The sequence below is a fragment of the Rhinolophus hipposideros genome (genome assembly GCF_964194185.1).
Source record: "Rhinolophus hipposideros genome assembly, chromosome: 12".
NCBI classification, from domain to species: Eukaryota; Metazoa; Chordata; class Mammalia; order Chiroptera; family Rhinolophidae; genus Rhinolophus; species Rhinolophus hipposideros.
Window position 1 is genome coordinate 75,759,772 of NC_138058.1, and position 17,496 is coordinate 75,777,267.

Below are 17,496 nucleotides of genomic sequence, written 5' to 3' on the forward strand. Positions count from 1 at the left end.
GTGATTAGAAAAATACAGTTAATGTTTAAATTTTTAAAAATTATTCCAACAAAAGACACATTGTCATTAATACCTCTCAAAATATTCCCCCTCACTTCAAACTCACTTAGCCCATCATTCTCGCCACTGTCTGAAGCAGTTCTGGAAGTCTTCTGTCATGAGTGTCTTTAGTTGTGCTGTTGTAGCTCCGTCAATGCCCCGAATTGATTCAAAACGTTTACCTTTCATGGTCATTTGACTTAGGGGAAGAGCCAGAAGTCACACGGTGCCAGATCCGGTAAATAAGGTGAATGAGGACACACTGTAATGTTTTCATTTGGCAGAAATTGCCATTCCAGAAGTGATGTGTGACACGGAGCCTTTCTGTTGTGATAAAATATGGTGAATGCTACTGCCGAGTGCCATCCAACAGAAAGGCAGAGATCTTCAATACAGGAAGCGGTGCAATTGGACCTCAGTAATAGTGTGGGACAAGTTTCATTTTGTTCAGTGCAGTCAGTCGGGTGTGAAGCTACGGCTGAGAGAAGGTGTGTTTTAACGTGTGCCGTAAATCATCCTCCATCATGACAATGCTCCGTGTCACACATCGCTTCTGTATGGCAATTTCTGTCAAATAAAAACATTACAGTGTGTCCTCCTCCACCTTATTCACTAGACCTGGCACCATGAGACTTCTGGCTCTTCCCCAAAGTTAAAATGATTCAGGACATCGAGGCAGCCACGACAGTGCAACTAAAGACCCTCATGAAAGAGGACTTCAGAACTGCTTCAGAAGGTGGCAAGAACGATGGGATAAGTGTGTTTGAAGTGAGGGAGAGTATTTTGAGGGGGATTAATGGCAACGTGTCTTTTACTGTAATAAATATTACTTTGTTTAAACTTCACCATATTGTTTGATCACACCTCATACATCTTGTTAAATGGTTTTATACAAAATATAGCATGTTATATCCTCTGTTGCACCTTGATTTTCTTTCTCTTAATATTATATCTTGGAACCCGCAAACTTCAGTACACAAATATAGGTCTACTTTATCATTTTTACAGCTGGGATGTTTTCCATTACGTGGATGAAGCATAAATTAATCAACAAGTCCTTAAATATGACTATCTCATTTGTTTCTATTTTTGTTTTGTTTTGTTTTGTTTTGAATGAGTATACCTGTGGGAGATTCCCAGCTACGAAAATGATGGTTTAAAAAAATATGTGCCTGTTTAATTTTAATAGAGCAGACATCCCTTCCCTAAGGCTGTACCAGTTTATGTTTCAACCTGTTGAGAACCATCACTGCTCTTCTGTGTCTGCCCAGCCCTGGACATTCTCTTTCTGAATCTTCTTTTAAAAACTCACTGTTTATGATTTGTACTTCTTTAATTAGGAATGATTTGGATATATTTTCTTACATCTTTTGGAGATCTGTATTCTCCTCCATGAATTTCCCGTTTGTTTCATTTGCCCTTCTTTTATTGGGTTGTATTAATGACTTATTAGTTCTTTGTAAATTATAAAAATTAGACTTGTGCTGAAAATAGTTCCTTCCAGGTTTTGGTTGACTTCTGACTTTATGGTATTTGCCCAAGAGAAGAGTTTAATTTCCATACAGAGAAATGTCATGTCTTTGGAGCTGGTTGCTCCTTAAGATGGAGCCTTTGAGTCTCCCTGGATACCTGGCTTCATTTCAGTCCTCTCTGTTGGGAGTCACTGGCCAGCCCGGCTCGAACACCCCCACCGTCCTGGCCAGAGTTCATCAAATTGCCTCCATGAAGCTGTGGCTACAGCCAAACCATAGCTACCTACTTGGTTCTTGATCAAATTTAAGACCAGTTACTCCTGTGTGCCAGGTGATGTGGAACGTGCTGAAGGTGATGGTGAAATGACCTGAGAAGAGACTCTTCCTCCACCAAACTTAGTCGACCCAAGGAGACAGCAGAGATGCACAAAATGACTGTTAGAAAAGCCAGTGTGGCTCAGATGGTGTAAGCAATGCAAACATAATACTGTTGGAGACCATGCAGGGAGGACACCAACTCTTGGGAAAGACCCAGAAAGCTTGAGGAGGAGGCTGCCACAGGCAAGGAGCCACAGAGGGCAGGAGCGACTTCCAAGGGCAGAGATGAGGTCGAGGCCATGCTAGGCAGCACACGGAGCACACCAAGAGGCAGCAATGTGCAAAGCACAAGCGCAAAGGAAGAAAACCTCAGCACCCGAAATATTAAAATCAATCTCTCTGGCTCTCTCTTCCTCCCTCTCTCTCTGTCCCACCCTCTCCCTCTCCCCACTCCCCTCTCCCAACACTCTCCCCACTGCACAGAATACACAAAACTACCCATGAGATTTTCACGTGGCCTTTTCAAAACTAGGAGAAACTTAAAACAAACAAACAAACAAAAAACCGAGTAGAAGACTGATACCTCAGGTCTCAGAGTCAGACAAAGGCTTAGGTCGCACAGGACTGCCTGTTCCTGAGCGTGAGTCTTCTCTGAAACCAGCCTGCAGAACTGGCCAGCAGACACCTGACTGTCCCGGGTGGGGACGCATGCCAGCGCGGAAGAGCCCGGAAGCCAGGCCTCTGCACACACGTCCAGCGTTGCAGTTCACACCTCCACGTTCCTTTGGAATGGACTTGAATCTTTTTAAAACTTTACACGTCGCGGTACAAACTCCGCAGGTCGCACAAATGAAAGAGTGCTATTTGCACATAAAATGTTGCACACCTGTAGGGCCAACCCCAGGAGGCACTAAGACCTGAGGAAATCCCACTCTGGCTCCGTGCAGAAAGTTCTCTAGCTCCCAGTTTACTTAAAACCCTATGTCTTGAACACAACTTGAAACAGGGGAAGGAGACAAAGTACATGTTTCATCTTTACAAGTTCACAGAAGAGTTTTTCAAATTAGTGGATTAACGTTGATAACATTCTCTTTTTAAGATGAAAAATTCTATTAACGTGTCAGATGTTGGCAGAGTTGTCATGCCTGCACAATTAACATATTTAAAGCATTGTGAGGGTGAAGTAAAGTCATATGGAAGCACAGCTCTGTTTTTTGCATTTGATTTTTATGTCACGCACTTCTGGGCCAGTGACAACCATAACAGTGATGCTTGCACAGCACTGCAAACGTCTTACTGCCACTGAACTGTACACTTAAAAAATGGTTCTAGTGGCACATTTTGATGATATATATGTTTTTTACCACACACACGAAAACTTTAAATGAAAACAGAAACCCTGTAATCAAACTTCAAAAACAGAACATACATTTTTACCATAATGTTCATAATAAAGTGCTCTCTTACAAATTTGCAAAGTCGTTGCCATTTCTCTCCAGGATTGCATATCTAAGATTAAGCAACTCATCACCGGTAAGTGGGAACCACAACTGTTTGATAAAAACCTGCAGCAGATAAGGCGCTGTCCTAGACAGTGCAAGGGACACTGAGGATGATGAGGCACGTCCTCAGCCCCTTAAGGATGTCACAGTTCATTGAGAGGAGGACGTCACCACAGAAACGACATGCCTAGGAAACCTAATAGCTAATGTCAAATAAACATCACAGGGTTCACTCTTCAAGGAACAGACACATGAAACGGCAAGTGTAACTACACCTCCCAAGCGCAGGACAGCCCACTGGGGGCCACTGGCCAGGAAGTGGTGTCTGAGTAGTTTTGCTTTACTATCAGTAGTCGTATTAGTGGCTATGCTCATGCATATAAAATTCTTGCTCTTTTTCTGATCCTTCAAAAAACAGGGGCTATGTTTCAGGGCTGAAAACTTTCAATTCCACAGGGTGTTTCATGCCAGGAGGGAAGACCCACCAACTCCGTTTTGTTCGGCTCATGCTGGAAGCAGATGGAGTGTGGAACTCACAGAGCTGCACATCTCTGCCATCTTGTACCCGGTCACCAGAATACCTAACATCACAAAGCAAACGGCCTAGGAGGGGGAGACCAGGAAGCCTGGCACCGTGAGTGCCTCTCCTGAGAAATTACACCCAAGCATAATTCCCCGGGGGGAAGAAAACACAGCCCAATGGGATCGTTCAAAACTGGGTTCACATCCAAGCTCCCTGCCCCTTCCTCACTGCATGTCACTGTCGAGTTATTTAAGCTCTAGCCGTCTTGCTGTTATCAAATCTGCAGAGTGGGGTACTGACACCTACACTGGAGAATGCATGTGAGGGTGAGATGGGACATAAGTGACAGGCGTGAACCTCTCTCCAGCCCATCCCTACCCCTCTGATGTCATTAATGTTTGGGCAAGAGAATGAAGGCTTGATGCTCCTTATCACCTTCTTTTACCCAAAGCATAGATTCTTAACCCAGATACCAAAACCCTAGCTGCTTGGGTTTGCCAACATTTCGATAATATTGCTTGCATTAAGAAAGACACTAAATATGCTGGCTGATGTCAAGTTACTAAGACACACAAATGCTCCCAGAGGCCCAGCAGATTCACGTAACAAGTCAATAAGGTGTAGACGACAAATGTCAACAGGCAGTCAACACAAGGTGCCCAGGTGATGAAATAAACTTCATGCAGTCAAAGTGCCTGTGTCATATTTCCATTAAAATACACCATTGGGATACTCCATAACTGAGACATAACCTCTCTCCTCTCCTGCACTCCCCCAACACACGTGATCTCTGCCACGTTTCACCTAAGGCCCTGGGACAAATGTCCTCTTTGTCACTGGAACGCTCATCACCAGAGTAGTAAACTACTCTCCCTGCCCCTCATTTGAAACCTTCCCTAACCATCCAGACGCAGACAGTATACTTTTCCCCCAAAACTGACTCCAAATCAAAAACATTTAAGAGTATGAGGAAGGAAAAAAACGATTGTTTGAAAGGTTATTCCCTTTGACTGTTTTAGATCCTAAACTCCGTTGGTGTTGAAAAACTGGGAAAGTTTTTGAGGACCCATGTCCTTCCCGCAAATGGCCCTTTTCAAGGTGGACAAGAACAAGTGACAACTCCCGGTGGCCCTGGCACCTTCCACAAGCCCCCTCCCCCACCTCGGGCCATTTCTCCCTCTTCTTAAATGTGGGAGACGGGGAGCTGTGGGGGAGGCTTAGGAGGAGAAGAGGATCACTGGCAAGGCTGTGGCAACCCCCAGGTTTATTTATAGCTCTGGAGGGTTCAGCCTCAGAATAAACTCAAACTTGATATCCCAGATTTATTACAAACCTCCTGCCTGGGGCCAAAATTTAAAAACAAAAATCACCTTGAGAAAAAAAACCTAGAGCTAGACTTTTGAAAATGAATTCCCAAAAAACCCATTTCTTAGCTACCTGCATTATATTATATATTTAAAGTAAATTTTGTCGTAAATGCTCTCACCACACAAAGAAAGAAAGAAAGCGGTAAGTGCTGTGGTGACGGACATGTTAATTAACTTCATGTGGTGACTTGTACACAGACATCAAATCATCAAACATGTGCAATCTTTAATTGCCAACTTTCCCTCAATAACAAAATCAAGATAACAGTACATTCTGTTTTCCACATATTTTGTACAGAAGAGTCACAACCTCATGGCGTCCTGCACGAGGGCTGGTCTAAAGTGTCTGGTCGGAAGCCACACACAGAAGCCACACAGCCAGGCTCTCCTGTGCTCGTGCTGCCACCCACAGGCGTCTGCGGCTCGCGCCTGCTTCCCCAACAAGAAGCGCTACCACGTGACGCCAACGCCCCACAACACAAGTGTCCACCGCGCCCATGAACAGAGCCCCCCACGCTCCTGGGGCCACAGTCCACCTCCCCTGACTCTCCCCTCTAAAAATAGATCTTGAAAGCAGTTGGGAAAGAATTTCTTGGTCTGTGACTGAAAGTATATATATATTTATATATACATATACACATATACACTTTCAGTACCGGAAAAGGTAATTAGGACAAGTGTAGAAGCCATTAAAATGACTCATGTCGTTTCTGGCACACAAGAGACCTGATGCAAAGTACAGCCCACCTGGAAAACACACGCTACGCTCCAGTTTCCGCTGATTTGTATCCTGGAACCGACAGGGCTCTGATTCTTTCTATGTCAAAATGAATGCGCTCAACATGTTCAAAGGGTAAACAGATGTCTTAGACCCACGCTATCACACGCAAAACAGAAAGAGGAGTAGCTCACCTTCTTGTTGCTCTCAGAACCAGGGTTGTTACTGGGTATCTGGTCATCTTCTTTAACTGTCTCAGCTGGTACCTAGGCACAAAAGACACCATGTGTAGATGGAGTGGCCGTCAGCCTACGTCAGACCTCCCTGGGAGGCTCAGAGCACGTGAAATCGTGTGGCTCTGAGACCACGTCCATGGACAGAGCTGAAACAGTCACTACAGCTTCCCACGGTGGTTTCTTTCCCACAGCAATGCATCTGCTCTGCAGTTTTACTTTTGGTCCCACCAACGAAATACCATCCTGTTTAATAAAATTGCTGGAGGAATCTTCAAGGAGAAACACTATCAACTCTTTTTGTGTAAAATGAACGGACTGGTCAGCCCACGTGCCTCTGGTCAGCAGGTAAGAAATGTCTCTCAAACCCCCAGTGCACCTTGGGGACCCATCCATCGTGTTGTGTGTTCAACAGACACCTGCCCAGCTGGCTGACCACACAGCAGTGTGTACTCACTCTGCTTGCTGACACCAGTGTCAGGACTTGTTGGGCAAACATAGTGACCATCTTAAATTAAGTGGTGCCCTGAACCTCTCTCCAGTCTTGGGGAAAGTCATGTGGTTCTGTGGCAAAAAAAAACAAAAGACTCCCACTGGGGCTACTTCTGTATCAGTCATTTCGTTCTGTCTCAGTTACATTTCTGTACAGTCAGAGTAAGTGGGTGACCCTGCAGTCACAAGCAAACCAAGTGCACCTGCCACATCCACTGAGGGCTGCTCGTCAGTCACCCAGGATGCCAGACTGATGGGGACGCCAACTCCTCAGGGTTCCATGGCCTCAGAGACAGAAGGGCAGTGTGGCAAGCTCCATGATGGCTCATAAGATCTCTGCCTGGGAGCGTCACTCGTTACCGCCCCTCTCCTGTCACTGGTGAAAGCAGGTCACTCAGCCACACTTGAGTTGAAGTGGGTGGAGAAGCACCCTCCTTCCAAGTGACCGGAACGGATGTCAGCCCTAGGTACCCACTGGCTCCTGCCAGCTGACCCTTGAATGTGTAGCAAACGAGCTCCGTGGCTACAGTGCCGTGGGGGTGTGTCCAGTTCAGCTGGTCCCATTAGCCCAGACCTCAGGTACCAGACTTTCTGAAACTTCAGACCAAGACTGAAGGAGCAATGTCTTCCTATATTTTCAGAGAAAACTCATCACGAGAAGTAGAACTCTGTAGGGACTGTTCAAACCACATGAAAAACAACGTTAGAGCGCGTTCTTCCAAGGACTAATTGCTGTGATACCAATCACTGGTGCACTGATTTATTTGGCAAATATACACAGGACACCTACCGCACTGTCACACGGTGCTGAAGATACCCTAGTGACAGTGAGGGCAGACACGCACGGCCTCATGCAGCTCCGTGTCTTACGGGGAAGGCAAATATGAACTACACACACACACAATTAAGTGTGAAAGCACAGCTGCGACAGGGGCTACACGCGAGCACAAAGCTGAAAGAGAATCTGACGGGATTTAACATACACGAGAGCCCAGCAAATGTTTCCTCTAGTGCAACCATTCATTTGAAATCTCAAGGACAAAAACCCATTAATATATAAAAAGGAAAAGAAAGACCATCCCAGGCACAAGGGACCGTCTGTGACCTCCCTGCTGCGGGAGGGAGCACTGAACTTCAAAGATACAGGAGGTGGTCAGAGTACGGGGAACTAGCGTGATCACAGTAGTGCAGCCAGAAGACGACAGGTCAGAACTAGCGTGCCAGAGGGCTGGACACTGAGGGCTGGATCTCCTGACATACTGATGAGGGGAAGCTGACAGAACTTGACATGATCTGGACACAGAGGGCTGAAAACAGCTGGTCTCAGGAATCTCTCATGAGTTTCTTCTTGTCGTACTGGCTGGATGGGTGCCATACATCTGCTCGGACTGGGAGAGAACAGAGTTTGGGGAGAGTGGGGAAGGAGACCATGGGCTCATCCTCACTCTGCAGAACTTCAGGATCTTAAAACATCTAATGAGTGACAAACTCAGCAGATGTGTGTATGTGTCTGGAGCTCAGAAAAGACAGCTGTACAGAACCTGAGGCCACATGATACAGAATTTCGTCCAGGAAAAAGGTCTAGAGGGATAAAACAAATGCTGTCCCATCCCTAATTTACATGGGACTCCAACATCTAATAATCAGGTAGAAGAAGCCTAAGAAGAAAGAACGTGTGGCTGGGGAGATGGAAGGAAATTGGGCGACGGGTGGGTCTTGCCAAAGGAAGAGAATATTTCAGGGAAAAGAGAGTGGCCCAGAATGTCAAGTGTGATGAGAATGGAGAAATGTGTTGGATTTGGGGGCATGAGGTCAAGAGCTGTGCTGTGTCATGATGGGCAGAAGCCAGAAGAGGCCAAGGGGCGGGGGTAGAAGGGAATGAAGGGAATGAGGAGCGACCGCCTCTGGCTTATAAGTGACAGGACTGGTGCTGCCCACAGAGGAGTGAGGCCAAGGGAGGGGTCAGCGTCGTTGGGCTACAGGAGTGCTTTCAGCATGTTTAGCATCCAGCCAGGAGGGTTCAAACAAAGGGAGAAGTCGAAATACAAAAAAAAAGAAAAAGAGAATAAATAATTGACAGCTCAGCTTCCTGAGAAGCTGTCAGGGGATAGGATTCAAAGCCTGGGAGAAGGTAGGAGGACGGACATTCCATTGTGAAGAAGGGGAAGATAGGTGCCGTAAATAGTCACAGACAGACACATAGCTACCTCTCTCATAGCCCTTCCTTACCTTGTTTGTAATTTTTCCCTGGTACTACACATAATTCAGGGGAGTCTGGGCCTCTTTCCAGACACCAGAAGTAAATGTTGATTCATCTACATCACCAAAGGTCAATTGTACCTCCCCGGCTCGTGGTAAAAATTAGGCAGAGACAGGTGGTGGGTGTCTGGGGGTCCCTGCGAGAGCCTTTCTCACTTCCTAAAAACGGCAGAGGGAAGAAGATGGTCTCTCCACTCTTCCTGTCCACGATCACATGTCTCAATGTGCCGCCCAGAGCTGAGGAAGGAAGGGTGGGGCATTGGGAAGAAGCCGGTCCTTTCTGGAAGCTCCCATTACACGGAAGGCCCCAGACTTCCATCACGTGTGCGATGCGTGTTCCCTACTGTTCATAGACACCTCTCTGAGGCTTTCTGTTCTTTAGGTCTGAAAGCATCATAACGGACAAAGCACTAACTGCTTATTTATTTACGCATTCAGTGGATCCCCACGGGCCGCCGTTAGCTTGGTGTGAGCTACTCCGCACGCCTGAAAGGACCCACAGTTTAAAGCTCCATCCTGTTTTTTCTAATTAAACAATTCAGAGATTACGCAAAGTGGACTGACTAATTAGTACTTAGTTTGACTTAGTGTCTCATTCTCAGCTCTTCCTCGAGTGTAACAGCTTAGAAGGTGGCATGGCACGCACTGAGCAGTGGTTGCTGGACCATCTACAGAAGGCGCTTTTTTTCTCAGGGACTCTGAATGTGAGTGAATTTCAGGAGAGGCCAGAACTGGACCCAGACCTTCGTGATTTGAAGACATAAAGGGTGACTGAAGATGGAGTATAATCCACGTCACAACAGACGACCAGCAGTATCACACTTTCCAACAGCCACGTTGCTTCCAGGGTTTCAATCCCTGGCTTTCTCACCCTTTCACTTTCATCCTATTTCCCACAAACCAGCTTTCCGTCCTGTTCCAGAACCACTTGGTTCAGGACAAATGGGGTCAGTGACTGTGAACCTTCACCACTCATGATGTAAGTAACCAAAGGCGCTCAGCTTACTGAAAATACAGTTTCTCTAACTGGGCACCTTGATTTTGCTTCTCTCAACGAGCCAAAGACAGACATCAACAGAATTGCTTGAGGGTTTCAATGTCAAGTTTGTTCTCAGGAATGAGCTTTTATGACTAGGAGTCCTGGAGCGTAAGAATGTGGTCCCGACACATGCAGGAAAGAGGGGCTGTGTGGAAAATGAGCCACAGGTGTCAGCTGATAGAAAACCACAAACTGAAGGTAGACAGTGAAGTGTACGACCGGAAGTATAGACTTTGCTCTGTGGGTAAGTTAAAAAGAAAGCAATAGAAGACAGAATCAGGAAAAGGAGGAGCATCTTAGAAATCAGAGCACAGGTGAAAACGCACAGTTAGCAGCCATCTTGGGCTGTGGGGAAAAGTAGCCTCAAAGCAGTTGTGACGTCTCTTTCTCTCTCGGTTCCTGACACTCCCTGCCATGCTCCAAAGTGCTGACCACCCCTCTCTGCACAGCTTCTGGGACTCCTCGGACGGACTTGGAGGAGCTGGGGACAAGCTTCTAGGCCCTGGGATGAAGGAAGCTTCAGGAGCCCACCCTGTCCTCCTTGCTCCTCGTCACAGAATAGGGAACATTCCGTGATGTCCCCTCATAGCAGCAAAGGACGGCCCACCTTCTTTGTTCATCAACACCTTAACTCCAGCTCCTCACTCAGCAGTGGGAGTTTGGGGACATGAGTCTTTCGGTGGCCTCAGTGAGGCCACTCATCCCCTGCAGCTAACAGGCATCAGGGGTGACAACTACCCCCTTCAGATGTGGAGGAGTCCTACTTCATGAGGTTCCCTTCTTCCGTCTAGGTTTGGGTCTCAAGTCATAAATCCATTAGTTGGGATGTCATATTTGGTAACGTTGTATCTTTACAGTGACCCTGAGCTGGAGGAAGCACAATCAGCTCCACGCAAACCTGAGTCCAATGAGTCAGAAACCCAAAGGAAGCCCTACAGCTCCCCAGGAAGTCAGTGGTTTCTTATTAAGTCCGAACCCTCCTTGACGGACGCACTGGAAGTCCTAAGGGCACCTTCCCCTCCTTCCACAGGGAAACCAGGACCGGGGGCTGGGCACCAGGCACTCCCCCAGCACACACACAAAACCCACCATGGACGTGGGTCTCCAGGTGACTGGGCCACTGTGATGCAGACGCCCACCCAGCGCCAGCATTGCCCAGGAGCAGAGCGTCCACCGCTGTGATGAGAGAGGGTTCTCGGGGCCCTGGGAACCACACCGTCTTGCTGCTCCATGGGGGTCCCCACCTGTGCAGAACTGCACGTGGGCAGGGCCGGCACTGTGTTTCGGAGGGCAGTGAGGCTGACCAAAAGCTCAGGAAGCATTTCTAACTCTAGGACTTCTCTGAACCATTGAACACGGTAACATGCACTGTGAGGCCCCAAGCAAAGAGAGGAAAGGCAGCCGTTCCCAAAAGGACTGACCGCAGGGGTCAGTCAGGCACCATGGGTCTATCCAGATGGTATGAACTTCACTTTAACCGGAGCGCGTTTCAGCCTTTATCCAGCCATGTGGGACTTTCTCACATCTGTTCAGTGGGATTTAGCAAACATTTACTGGACACCTACTATGTGTCAGGAAATGAGAAGGGGGGTGACAACGGTCCCTTCCCCAGCTGGGCTGTGCAGGAAGGTTCTTCCCTGCGCTCTGCTCTCTCCAGTCCCTCATGTCTGACACCACAGGTAGCAGCAGTCCCTCGTCACCTGAGGCCCCAGCTCTCATTTGGTCACACACCACATACATCACGCGTGACAGGAAGAGCTGCAACCCCAGCTCACACTAAACAAGTCTTGATGCCAACTGATGCAGTCAGAGGTGAGAGTCTCTGTCTCCTGGTGCTTCAAGGCCACGGAACTTGCTTTAATATTGACTCCTGACAACTAGAGAGTCTATTCACTGAGACATCAGCCCTCCTTGGGGTGAAGAAGAATCGAGAGCCAGAAAGTAACACCACCAGCCTGTCTGTGCCTCTGAAGGCCTGTCGTCGCCTGCTGGCTGGCTCCCCACTGCCCTTCAGCCTCCCCCCTCACCCTCACTGATCACCCTCTGATGCTCCTCTTCCTCTCCCCGCATGCCCTGTGGGGTGACCCAGCTCCCTCCACAGGTTCCATCACAATGAGACTCAAACACGCTGCCCACGGGAACATAGGAGCGTGTGCACTGTACACTGCGGTGTTACCTGTTCTTACCTGGGGTTTTACCTGTTCTTACCTGTGCTTAACACTCGTGTCAGACATGCTGTCTGCAACCCAGGAAACACACAGTAAGTAATGGAACAACAACAATTATCAGTGTTGGACGGGAAATGATAAATTTGATCTAATAGTAACTGCCTAAAATGTTTTAGTTTACTTATTACTATCAAAATGCTTAAATGCACAATAAAAATATTTACACTGTTAGCTTGGGTTTTAAGGAAAAAGCCAAGGCACAAGGCTTTGATGTCGGCACCCCTTCCTTTCTCACTCTCCCGTGCCTCCCTCTCCCATTTCACCTGTTTCCCACATCTCCCCCTACACCCTCCATAGGACCCCACTCCATTTCCCCATGAAGCCAGGAGAAGGGAAATGCTTCACAGGCCCTGGGCTGGGAACTTACATGTGTGTTACTTCACTTAGCCCCACACGCACCTGCATGGAGTTATAGCCCCATCACCTGGGTAAGCAGATTGAGGTCCAAGGTGAGAAAGCTAGGAAGTAACCGGCCTATGGTTGCCTTCACTCAGTCATTCTCTCACTCCATTACTCCGTCATCCCGTCTGTCACTCCATCACTCTGTCACCCTGTCTGTCACTCCATCACTCTGTCACCCTGTCTGTCACTCCATCACTCGGTCACCCTGTCACTCCATTACTCCATCATCCTGTCTGTCACTCCATCACTCCATCATCCCGTCTGTCACTCCATCACTCTGTCACCCTGTCTGTCACTCCATCACTTGGTCATCCTGTCACTCCATCACTCCATCATCCCGTCTGTCACTCCATCACTCGGTCACCCTGTCTGTCACTCCATCACTCGGTCACCCTGTCTGTCACTCCATCACTCGGTCACCCTGTCTGTCACTCCATCACTCGGTCACCCTGTCACTCCATTACTCCATCATCCCGTCTGTCACTCCATCACTCTGTCACCCTGTCTGTCACTCCATCACTTGGTCATCCTGTCACTCCATCACTCCATCATCCCGTCTGTCACTCCATCACTCGGTCACCCTGTCACTCCATTACTCCATCATCCCGTCTGTCACTCCATCACTCCATCATCCCGTCTGTCACTCCATCACTCGGTCACCCTGTCTGTCACTCCATCACTTGGTCATCCTGCCACTCCATCACTTGGTCATCCTGTCACTCCATCACTCGGTCACCCTGTCTGTCACTCCATCACTCTGTCACCCTGTCTGTCACTCCATCACTTGGTCATCCTGTCACTCCATCACTCCATCATCCCGTCTGTCACTCCATCACTCGGTCACCCTGTCTGTCACTCCATCACTTGGTCATCCTGCCACACCATCACTTGGTCATCCTGTCACTCCATCACTCGGTCACCCTGTCTGTCACTCCATCACTTGGTCATCCTGCCACTCCATCACTCGGTCATCCCATCTGTCACTCCATTACTTGGTCATCCTGTCACGCCATCACTCCATCATCCTGTCTGTCACTCCATCACTCCACAAATGATTATTAAGGGCCTCCAATCTGCCACAAACTCTACTAGGAACAAAGGCCATAGCAGTGAGCAAAGCAGACCCTTTCCTACCTTATGGGGTTATAGCTTAATGGGGCAGAGACAGTAATGCAAGAATGACAGAGCTAAATACGCAGTCACAAACCATGACAAGTGTTAAGAAGGGTCCTGGTAGCAGAATAGCATATGAGGGAAAGATGGGCAGATGGGAAAATGTGTGACATAGGATCTGAAGGACGAGAAATAGCCAACTGGAGGGGACCCAGAACATTCCAGAGGCCAGGGAGAGCTTGGGGAGGGGTTGGGGGTGAGAGGCAAGCAGGCAGACAGGGGCTGACAGAGCAATGCTTGCAACCCACCTGGTCCACAGGCACCTCCACCTGCACGTCCTGGGCCTCCTTAACTTCCGGTGCCCCTTGGGTTTCTATGTTAGGAGTCTGGGCTTTATACACGTCACCTTCTGGAGAAAAATAATACAGATAGGGTTTTCAAACCAATGTCCATTGTACATTTTCTGACCCAACACCAAGGTACAGCTTGGCATCCTCTGAGCTTCTTGTGTCACGGTCAGACAGCCTGGCTCGGGGACCCCAGGCCCCACTGGCCAGCTCACCTCGTTTGCCATAGCCCTTGCTTTTGCTTCAGTCCAGGCAGGGGCTTGGAGGGCCTAGATGTCTCTTTGTCTGCATATGTCCTTGTCCCCACAAAGATCCTGGACCCATGGCTCTGTCCCACCTACCATGGGACTTATTCCAGAGACAGGAAGACTGAACGTTCAACAAGCGTGTGTCCAGTTAATTCAGTTAGAAAGAAACACAAAACACAACCTGCCTGACATCAAAGTCAGATTTTAAGGGCATCCAACTTTGCAATTTCAAATCACTTCAAGACCTGGGTTGGAACATGAGTTTTCACAAACTATGTGCTAAACTTGGGCTTGGTCATGTCCTCAAGGTAGTTGACAAATAAGAATCATTCTAATTCGCTTTGCAATTGGATGTGATAAATGCTTATAAAATTCCAAGGTTCTTGAAAAGTTTATGCTCACCCTTGTCAGTCAGAAGCAACAGGTGACAGCAGAAGATAAAGTGGGCCAGCCACTTCCTCCAACACCCAAAGGCCCACAGATGGGGCCACAGACGAATTCCATGGTCCAAAGTGGGAACTCCGACCACAGTCCCATTCACGTCTCGGTCAAGCGTCCTGGGCTTCCCTCAGCCCTGACCAGTCTGTGCTGGTCTTTCACTGCCCTCCCCGGCCCTCGCCGCAGGAGGAGCCCCCTGCTCTCAGGTGACGGGCAGCATTCACCAGAAGCCCGAGTCCCAGGCACTTTTATGCATTTGCCATTATTGCTCAGGCAATCATGGGGCAAGCCCACTTGGCCCGTTTGCAGATAAGGAACTTGCCCAGGGTCACCCGTTCAATGGGGAACTGGAGCCCCATTGCCCAAGCTGCTGCCCACAGGCAGGGCTGGCGTGTGTCCGGTAGCCCGAGCTGCTCGTGCAGGGTGTGTTTTGCCAAGACATGTCACGTGGTGGTTCCATTTTCTATTACTGTGGATTTAGTATTTCAGGTGGCAGGTTCCACAGGCTCTGGTCTTAGAACCAAGCTGACCACAGTCAGGCTGTAGGCGGACAGCGTGACCTACGTGCTCACATGTCTGCTGGGTTGTGAGCGTGAAGGGGGAACCACGTCGAAACAGCCCGTGTCTCCATCAGTGCCCAACGCACTCATGGGAGCTGGAAGGACCAGCAGAGGGACAGGAGCAGGAGAAGGCGCTCGGGGCACCCCGGCGGCAGCTGGAGATCAGCAGGAGCGAGGGGACAGCAGAGGACAAAGCCGAGGTGCACTGCATGGCAATGAAAGCCAAGGTAAAGAGGTTTTAGGTCCAACGGCTTCCCAACGGGTCAGATGCTGCAGAGAAGGGAGGGCCACCCACCCCCACAACCCGTGACCTGGCACCCAGTCCAAACCCCGTAATTGGCGAGGGGCTGGTGCAGTAGCAGAGGCACTGACAGGTCCTGTGTATACAGTTACTTCACTTTAAAATCATTTCAAAGTTTCATCTTTTTACTGTCTCTAACAGGCATAAAGTAAACCCAAACAATTCAGTTGGTTTTTTGTTTTCACATGTCCCCCAAAGGGTTGATTTGTTGTTGGGCTATTTCCTGTGTCTTTGTTCCTTAGGGAAAATGTCCCCCGACCCCCTGCCATATACGAGTGGAGGACAGGGCTTCTCTGAAATACTCTGATCATCGTGGATGGCATCCCTTGTTCTCAGCGCTGGAATTCTGTGTCACTACTGTCCCCACCGTGGCCCTACGGGCTGACCATTTTATTAGTAAATAGACCGTACAGAGCATAGCTTTGCAGTAAGAAACTGGTCTAAGAACCCACTGTTAACATGGTCGCATTTTTATGTCCGACCACGAAAGGGACTGTCACAATGTCACATTACCTGCACCGCTGTGGACTAAAGGCTCTCCCACTGTTTTCTTCTTTTCTTCTTTGGCGTAAAAGACAGAATCCTGTGTTTTAGGTGCAGTGCTGCCCTGTCTGTGAGGTTCTTTTCCTTTGGGGTCCCCCTAGGGCACAGATTAAGAATAAGAGTGTTAGGAACAGCCGTGTCTACGTCTTACCAGCTATTCGGAGAAGGATCAGGGACAGACGCCACTCCTTGGGGAAATGGGGGATTCAGATCCCGCCACTCCTGCACCGTCTGGTCCTAAAAATCTATATGATTCTTCTTAGCATCACTGACATCGGCTTGATGCAATCATTTTCCATATCTCTAGTCTCTAAGACAAAGACGCTATGTGTCTTATTATCTTAGAAATACACTCAAAGGACAATGACAGAGAAATACCACCCACTCTCATTACGAGGGCACAGAAGCAGCCATGACACAGAGCCAAGGGCACAGAACTACCCAGACCGCCCACGTTGGACTACCAGCTGTCACCCCAGGTGCTGCGGCATGATGAAGCGAGATGGCCCCACTCCGACCTGGGCACACAAGGAACTTCCAGGACGGCAGGATACGGGGACGAGTGGGTACACTGTCATTAACCCAACAGTATTCTTTAATCTCATCATTTACGTAATAGTCGCATAATGGGAATGCAAGGTTTTAAAACACCTTGTTTCTATGAACTGTGGAAAAACCTAGGGCCGCGCTGGCCTGGCCTCTTGTCACGTCATGAGTGAGGACAAGCCACCCTGTTCCTCTCAGCCAGTGGCTCCCAGCCCCTTCCTTACCCTTCCTCACGTTTTCCCACAGTCCCCATGGAACCTACAGGTGACTTCTGACGTTTGCTGCATCTTTCGCCACAGGCTCGTCAGCAGCGCCAGGAGGGCCAGTTTGTTTTTGTTTGTTTGTTTGATTGGCTGCTTTTCTAGTGATGGACTCCCAGAGCCGAGAACAGTCGATAAGAACAAGTGAGCACGGCTGGGACGGCTCTGCTCATCCACCTTCACACGCCTGAAGGAGGAGTCCCAACTGTAGGATGACTTTGGATGCAGCCGCTTCCTCAGCACTGCGACCTGTGGCCTCTGCGCACACCTGCTGCCCTGCTCCCCCCACCCCGCATCCCGCGCCCCACCCCTTCACCGCTCAGGCTTTGGCACCCCACACCTTTCTACCACAGCTTAGCCACTCGCAACTCCCATCCTGCCCTGCTTGCCAGCCTAGGACTTGTCACCCCTCGAGTCACCGGCCAGGCCTGACCTCAGAGGTCCCTGTGTGTGTCTCTACAACACTTCCTCCTGTCATCACCAGAATACAGGCCTTGCCATCGGTGCACTCCTGGTGCTGAACAAAGAGTGGGCTCTTTCCACGTGTG

The 17,496-nt window shown here is 48.9% G+C and overlaps 1 protein-coding gene across 1 annotated transcript in view; it reads right to left on the reverse strand.

The window, feature by feature from the left end:
• DCDC2C (doublecortin domain containing 2C) overlaps window positions 1-17,496 on the reverse strand; it is a gene marked incomplete at both ends in the record, with an annotated part of 118,232 nt that overhangs the window by 70,867 nt on the left and 29,869 nt on the right. The window contains 3 exons of the mRNA XM_081068860.1: window positions 6,134-6,205; window positions 14,014-14,114; window positions 16,113-16,239. Coding sequence (XP_080924986.1) covers window positions 6,134-6,205; window positions 14,014-14,114; window positions 16,113-16,239 — 300 coding nt within the window. The remainder of the gene's footprint in view (window positions 1-6,133; window positions 6,206-14,013; window positions 14,115-16,112; window positions 16,240-17,496) is intronic.